This window comes from Egretta garzetta, unplaced genomic scaffold (assembly GCF_000687185.1).
Source record: "Egretta garzetta isolate BGI_Z169 unplaced genomic scaffold, ASM68718v1 scaffold161, whole genome shotgun sequence".
Classification (NCBI taxonomy): Eukaryota; Metazoa; Chordata; class Aves; order Pelecaniformes; family Ardeidae; genus Egretta; species Egretta garzetta.
This window is the reverse complement of record NW_009258754.1, coordinates 4,318,282-4,326,633: the sequence shown is the minus strand read 5'-3', so window position 1 is coordinate 4,326,633 and position 8,352 is coordinate 4,318,282. Positions and strand designations below refer to the sequence as shown.

Sequence of the window (8,352 nt, the reverse complement as noted above, 5' to 3'; positions counted from 1 at the left end):
CCCTTCCTCCCATCTGCTTTTAAAATAAAGGAATTAAAAGGGAGACACGGCACACTTTAAATGCCGCTGTATTACTAAAAGAAAAAATCCCCCAAACCACCTGTTACTCTTACAACATTCTAGCAGCAGAGGTCTTTTCAGACAGATCAGGCCCAAAGGTGAGGACAAGAGAATCAAACCACTACATAAAATGCTATCCCGGCTCCAGACAGGTTCTTGATCTTTAAAAGAAACAACAAAACCCCCAAACAACAAGAAAAATCAATAATCACTCTCAACAAAGTAAAACCACCTTTAATTAAATTCCTACAGAAGACAACATTTCTATGCAAAACAACTGTTTAGTCAAAAAGTAAATATATATGTTTAATTCTCTTTCAAATGTCCACAAGAATTGAGAGCTACCAGTGTTCCTTGGAGAACAAGCAGTAGTTAAAGTCTATCTTGCTGATGTTCAGAAACAGTATGTTACATCTTTTAACCAGCAGTTCCCTATTGCACGTAACAAATTTGCTCTCCATTTAAGCACCTAAAAGCCTGGTACCTCACTAAATAAATTAAAACAAATCCAGTTTCTTCAGCAACCATCTTCAACATCTGCATCTTGGTAAAGCGACATTACTGCAAGCTTTTAATAAATAAAGAAAGAAAAGATTAATGACTTCTCATTGGTGTTTTATGGAATGATCTTTTCCATAAACACTTGCTTTTCCAAACATTTGGGGTTTTTGGTATGTATGCTCTTAAAAAAATCACTATGTGTAGTATATTTAATGAAAATTTCCCATGCCTAAGTCAGTACATTTGCATGGCACAACTAATTTGAGATACAAATTTCAATGTAAGGCTGTAAGGAGCTTCTTGCTGAACCATAAACAAAGGTGCCTCTTGGGGAGCTGAACACAAAGCCCCAGAGGCCGAGTGGGAGACCATTACCAGTGAGGGATTCTCAGACATGTTTGGAATTGGCCTAACTTTCCTCTCACTGAAGGGATGCCTCTGTGTGTGCTATGTCAGGGGAACAACACTGTGCAACCCGGAACATCTGGAAGCTGCATCATTTTCAAAGGTCTCACCCCCCCCCCCCACCCCCCACCCCCCATCTTACAAATATCTACTCTTCTTTCGGCAGCAGTACAAGACATTAAGCAGCTCCCTGTAGTACAGCGATGCTGTGGTTGCTATTTACAGTAGAATTAATGCATCTGTGCCAGTAGGACAGAGTTCATATGAAAAATATACACAATATGGTCATTTTTAGCCAGATTAGGATATAAAAAAAATTTCCCCTTCAAGTCCCAACTTTAAACACAGAACAGTTCCGTCAGAGGTCTTCAAGCCTCCCCAGTGTGTTAGAGTACATTACCCTAACGTATAAAATCAAAATATTTACACCTCCATAAAGTACCAAAGAATTTTTAAAAATGCCTAGTAGCTCTCAGCGTGCAAAGTCGGCAGGAACTGATTATCCAGGATGTTCACTGTAGAGACAGTCTTGGAATCAAGCATTCAGAAGCACAGTGCAAAAGACTCGGGAATTATTTCAGCCCATTTCTTTTTGTTGTTGTTTTGTTTTCCTTCTTTTTTTAAAATAAGTTTTGTTGGTCCAGACTACAGATCCCCTTTAAAAACACTTATCAAGGTAACATTCAGCTTAGTGCAATTGCAAAAATCTTCTAGGATCTGTAATCTTTTCGAACAGTGTGAGCCATCCAGTTCACTTTAGTAGTCCAACTTTCCCGGAGCGCTTCATCAAACTTTTGCTTGAATTGTTTTAGTGCTTCTTCCTCACTCTTCCCTAAGGCGAGAGAGTCCTAAGACAACAGGAGAACAAGTACTGTTAGGAGTTTTAAAAACCACAGTTAAGGCCTCCCTCCACCTTTCAACACAAACTGCATTCTGTTTTTTTTCTATTTTGGTGCTTTTTCACCTATTATTCTTTGAGCAATACATCAGTGGTATTTTCTGGGTTGAAAGCTAAAGCTAAAGAAGAATTAAGCAAGTAATTTTCACCCTTACAGGTCTTTGCTTATGCATGAGCCAAAGCATAGAACACCGCTGGAATGACTATGTACAGGATGCAGGGATGCTGAACTCATTACAGAATGGCCGAGGGGAAGGCGTAGTCACAGCTTCCTTTGTCCGCTAGGACTGACTACAGACCTTGTTCTATATAGCTGAAAAAGAAAGCTTTGAGAACTATATGGAATTTTTGAGATAAATGGAAAACAATGGAGATGTGTTCGTCCTAGAATCAAAATTCACATACTGGAAAAATGCTAAGTCCCGCTGAGCTGCAAATCTTACTTTACCTTGAGATACTGGATGTCCTTGACGGAAGTTAGCTCTGGAAGCCCTGCAGTTAACATCAGTGCAAAGAGTGTAATAAATAGGTTTCCGTGTTTTCGCAGAATCAAGTACGCTTCTTCACAACACTGTCGGAACCTTCGTGTTCAACCACAAGGCACATGCAATGAAGACAACACATGAGAACTTACACAGTTGACAATTCTACGTAACTATTTCCAAAAATTGTTATCTGGCCTAACACAGGTATCGTAGGAACACAGTGACAGAAAGAACAACAGAGATGTCTACATAATCTCCGTCGAATTCCCACAAAAATATGCCATGCCTCTCCAACAAGCCCTTAAAACATTGATACAAAAGACCAAAAGCTTTTAAAAAAGTACTGGTTTTCAGAACAAGAAAAAAAAATGCCAAGGGTAATGCCAGCGTCCCATCTCCCTGAGCATTTGTTAGGTGAAATGCCCTGATGACCCTATATAGTGGACCTACAGTGGAAAAACAACAGCTCTATAGCAGTCCCTACCAATCCAGCCTGTCTCTGTAAGATAACTCTTTCCGGCAAACACGGTCAAAATTAAACCGACTGCCAGATCTGGCACAAAGACCCTTCATGCAGCCACCTGAGAACTTGCTCAATGTCCCCAAATGTGCCACTGCCCAGTGCCTAATCTGTAAATTTCTGCAGGAAATGGGAAGACCCCTTCAAACTAAGATGACAAGTTATATTTCAAAGAATAAATTCTCTCCTGAGGCATTTGTCAAGTGAAAGTGAAATCCTATTGCCATTTAAAGGACTCCATATTCCACAGCTCTTGCAATCGCACAGTCACCTAACAGCCTTTACTTCATGGTTTTAAAAATGGAGCTACAGGTTGATTTGCTCACTCTCCAGGAGACACATGGGTCACTGGCAGCTGTTTTCCATTCTTCCTAGACAACACCGTTACAAATACATGTACGGCTGCTTCTACCAGAGGTAGCTATAAGATTTGTCAAGCCATACCCAAGTACTTAATTTCACCTCTCTGTCAATAAATTCTTCCTGTGAAAACTGACAGCAAACAGAACAAAACATCCAGAATGAACTTCCTGTCAGTTGGTGAGAATGATACGGAAGGGAAAAAAGAGAAATCTGCCTCAACAAGTAGGATCACAGCAGGTGGGCTTCCCTTGTCATGCGCTTTTGCGTTCCACTGTAGCTCTCTAACCCAAGATGGGGAAAGGCATGCAAAAGGGTTGGATATACATCCTGGATGTATATCATCTACATCCAACCTGGATGGCTAAGCATCCAAAGTAAGGCCAGCATTGATTAGCACACTGGATGCACACTGACAGACAGAAAGGGCAGAAGAGAGCCTGGTTTTAAGTCCTGTGCTTCATCTCGCCTGAACAATAGTCTGCGGAATCCCTCCCTAGTGCCCAGTGCTGCTGAAGGTAAAAACAATGGGACCTCAGGAGAATCTGCCATCTCCTGCTGGAGGACATAAAAAGGAACCGTATCCTTCCACTGCAGAGCTGCAGGTTCTGACGTTCGGAGTAATTTGTGCATGTACTCTAGCTCAGGTAGGGAAGTAGACAGGAAATGCATGTTAGCACACTTCCGCACAAGTACAAATGAGCAAACCAAACCCAGATAGGTTCCCGGTGTGCTGGAAATTACCACCAGAGATCATCTTGGTTACAAATGGAAGAGATGAAAATAATACTCACCGACCAAATTTTTCGGTGTTCCCTGTTTTTCCTTGTTGAATAACATGAATGAAATCATAGGTGAGTATGAAAGGGACCCGTTCCCTTTTAATTCCAAACTTGGACTTGAAGTTTCCAAGAATATGCCCAAAATCTATATGAAAGAGCTAAAAAAACAGAAGAGAAAATTAATTTCTCCAGTGAAATATTTCACTTTTCTATTATCTCTACAGGATGCTGGTATCAAGAACAGTTAACTCATAACGCTACTCTCCACAGCCCATGGTTTCAACACTTAGTATTTAGTTTAAGAGTATTTAGTTTTAAGACATTTCAAGATGTATTTGAAGTCAGTGATAACGTCCATGCTCGTACAAGTGACCACTGCTACAAAACAATGTGTAAGTGATTATCTCAGTTCTAAGCTTCTGATGTCTCCCAATAGACATCTTGTTGGTAATACGAGATAGAAAAATGAGCCCAGTGATGAGCCCGTGAGGCTCAACATCATCGTATCCAAGGGCTTCCTACATAAAGTCAGGAACCTGTGACAGCTCTCCCATTTTAGAATCAAAGGCAAGGGCATTTCAGCTTTCTTCTACTAGGTAAAAATACTGCAAGTGTCTCTCACTTTTATAACCCTCACAATAGGCAGACTAATTTAAGTCAGACAAATTACAGTAGAAAGTAACAATTAAACAGGAAAATACATTTCTAAGAGTTAACCTAGGTTCTAGGTTTGGAGACCTGTAGTCCCAGCGTTATGGTGGTACTGAGCTCCATATGGAAAATGTCTGCAGAGGGTGTGCTCCGGAGACTAACTTCAGGACAACTACACTGCTCAAACCTGCAATTCATGTATTTTTAAGGATGGTCTTTTGCAAGATACTCTAAGGCTACTTTTATTCAATTAATCTGAACCACCAATGGCCTTTTGGGTGTTCTGAAAAGGTTCTATAGAACAGCCTCACTTGATACGGCATTGCTCACTGAACAGGGACTGCTCGGTCCTTCCACTCGTCCTACCTTTCCTTTCTTGGAAGCTCTCTTCAGTTCTCAGTAAACAAAGACATTGGTTCTAACAACGTGGGGATTTAATTTTACTGATACACTAAAGAAATTAAAAGTTCTCAAGTTCATTTGTACACAACAGAGATACTGTAGTTATTCTGCCTACATGAGACTTTTACCTGACCGTTTTTTCTGACCATGATGTTGTCACTGTGTCTGTCGCCAATCCCCAGTACGTAAGTAGCTACACAGTAGCCAGCACAGGACAGAGTAAATTCTTCAATGGCTCGATCCAAATCATCTCTAAAAACACAGAGACAAACAAAATTAGTGTGTAATACTGGTAATTCATGTCATGCCTTGACCTCAAAAAGGGTTTTTGCTTGTTTAAACCAGAAGCCCATCAGGATGCTGTAAAACGAGACTACTTTGAAAGAAAATACTGTAAAAGGTAGCTAAGGAGAATAGGAGAAATGCAAATATTATGAAATGCAACAACATGTAGACTTGAGATTATGTAGTTTTCTTGGGCTTGTTTTGCCAAATCTAGTATAACTTACTCAACAACACGCAGTCAAAATGCTGCAAATGCCAGAATTTCAGCTGGACCCTTGTTGGAATTCCAAGGGCACCATGAATCTGAGTCAGAATTCGACCTAATAGAAAATTAAGTAGTAACAAACCTGCCAGAAGAGCCACACATTCCTAAATATCGACAGAGAAACTTACAGGAATTTTGTAGGTTACAATATAGATGAGAAAATACTCCAGAAATTACCCTAAATTGTATTCCTTCAGCCAGTTTAAGAGAGCATCTTTGTTGAAGGCAGCAGCAGCAGCAACATTGCTACTATTTAACTGAATGTCAGCAATGGTTTCTGAACCAGAAACAGCCTCAATGAGGCCAGAGTGATCTCCAGTTGCTAAGCAGCCATATGGCAGTATCCTAGAACAAAACACAGAGTCATGGTAAAACCAAAAATAGTAAGAAAGTTTCTTTAGTGTATCAATATTTTGGGAGGGCTCAATACTCCCCTTTACTTGAACATTAAACTCTCAGAGGTTAACATACAGATACTGGTTGCAAAGCTGAAATATCAGCAATACATCTGAACCTTTATTTTTTTCCTATTACATCCCTAAATGCAAAAAAAAGAAACCATAAGCAACCCTGATTTTTCCCTTTTACTGGGGAACACAATTACTTGTAATTTTACACGAGAAACCATAGAGGGAGCCCTTTATTTTCGTTTGTTAATTTACTGACTAAGCAGACAGTAAGTTATACCCATGTTCATTCTAGACTAAATTATTTGTGCAAATGGAAAAGACGATCTTACCCTTTTTCCCCGTTCTTCCTATTTCAACTTAAAAGGCTAGAAATCCTTTTAAATATAAACATAAAATAATATTTTCCAACTCTTAATAACTTTAATCATAGAAATCTAATGAAAAACAGGAATACATCTTCTAATCCACCTGATACGTAAGAATATTCCTCTGCATTCATATACTATGCCTAGTAAAAATATCTACAACAATATCATTGCATTAAAATAAGACACAGATAAAGATATAAATCAAGGAGATACATGTCTAAATAGAGAAGTGTATTTCTTCAGAACGTTTCCTCACTCCAGATGCTTAAAATGCTGAACAGAATGGCAACTTGGAAGGGAGCTCAATGGATGCAATGGAAATATAAAGCAAACTCTTCAAAAGCATCACATCACAAATTGAGGTGTCTGCTCTCATGATAGGCATCTCAGGTCACAAATACGATCTCAATTCTGGTCATGGATCCATGCATAAAAGAATGGATGCCCATGGAAATCTAACTGCAGTACACAAGCTATAGGCTAGCACTCACTAACTTGCAAAAAACTCTATAAAAATTGCAGGACGTATTAAAATTGGCTGGGGGCGGGGGGGAGAGGGAGAGAAAGAGAAGGAAAAAGAACTGCTAGTCAAGTCATGATCAGTATTTATATATAAAACAGATACTAAGTTTGATTGCTACAAAGCAGAGCCACATCTCTTAACTGACACAGCCTATTATCCCAAGCCACAGAAGAAAAATAAATAGCATTCCAAATGAAATTAACTGGAACAGTTTGGTGTAACAGCTATTAGGTAACTGAACAGTTTCTCTACCTCAGCGGTAACACACAATGAAGTGGTAGAAGTACTAATAACTATATAGTTGGGGATTCCTCTCAAAAAAAGGAAAATTGAACTGAAAACCAGATTCCACAGGGTATTTAGAGAACAGCTAACTTCAAAACAAAAAAATAAGTGCAGATTTGGAACCTTCTTCCCATTTCTGCTCTATTTCCCAATTAAAATCCCCAACCCCCTAGCCCAGAGAGTTCTCACACTCAAGAGAAGGGTATCTGTAATTACCGAACACCAGCACTTGTGGTACGAGGAAGCACTGCCTATCCTTATCACGACACGACAAACGTAAGGCAAATATCACCAGGTTAAAGTGCACGCTGGCCTTCTTCCACAGCATTTCAACCCACCCTACTTGCAGCTTAGCTGGGCACATGTCCAACAACTTCCCCTTCAAAAGCAAGCAATGATGAAAGCCTTCAGCCCCTTGAGGACTGTGTGCTTACAACGGGAGGAAAAAACATCCCTGTCAGACAGACAGTTTGACAGGAGTCAAGTTAGGGACAAATCCTTTGGGCCCTTTCCATCTCATCCTGGTCTTTCTGACTTCAACATCTGTCAGCAGGATATGCTCCCTGCTTTTTAATGCCAGTAAAGACCACAGACAGATCAATACCGCAATCCTGGGCAGGACAGAAAATTTTCTTCTTCGCTCTATTTAATACTGTTCTTTATTTCAAGAGTTTAATTCTCCAAAGCAGTATCTTTCCAAATACAACATCAAGTTATGGTAATTCATCAACACAGTTTCTCTAACTTCAGGTCCACTGGTTTAAAAATAATTACATTCTTCAGACGCGTAACAAATCTATTTTTCAATATGTATGCAAACTCTGGTTTCATTCATTCATACCTGCTTAACATCAGACTTCCCACACATTAAGGGAGGTGAAAAATGAAAACTCACTATAAATAGGCAGTGAAATGAAAAAGTAGTTTGGAGAACTCCCTCTGTCTTTCCAAAATGTAATCAAGCACTAAATACTGTTATGTCAATTTACCACAGAAAAGGTCACTCAACATAGACCAAACTCCTCAAACTTAGGATTTACTGTTACTTTGTTGCTTTACTAATTTCTCCCTGAACACAATTTCAATGCTGTAATATAGGTAAAGCAGCAGAAATACTTTTTGATGCAAGGATTACTCTCCCAAGGGAGAGAC

The 8,352-nt window shown here is 39.5% G+C and overlaps 1 protein-coding gene across 1 annotated transcript in view; it reads right to left on the bottom strand.

Annotated features, from left to right (window-relative positions):
• Positions 1–521: 521 nt before the first annotated feature.
• Positions 522–8,352, bottom strand: part of PIK3CB (phosphatidylinositol-4,5-bisphosphate 3-kinase catalytic subunit beta) — an 83,268-nt gene continuing 75,437 nt past the window's right edge. The window contains exons 20-24 of the mRNA XM_009649141.2: positions 5,792–5,959; positions 5,193–5,316; positions 4,024–4,169; positions 2,313–2,445; positions 522–1,814 (exon numbers count right to left, since the gene is read on the bottom strand). Coding sequence (XP_009647436.1) covers positions 1,677–1,814; positions 2,313–2,445; positions 4,024–4,169; positions 5,193–5,316; positions 5,792–5,959 — 709 coding nt within the window. The 3' untranslated portion in view covers positions 522–1,676. The remainder of the gene's footprint in view (positions 1,815–2,312; positions 2,446–4,023; positions 4,170–5,192; positions 5,317–5,791; positions 5,960–8,352) is intronic.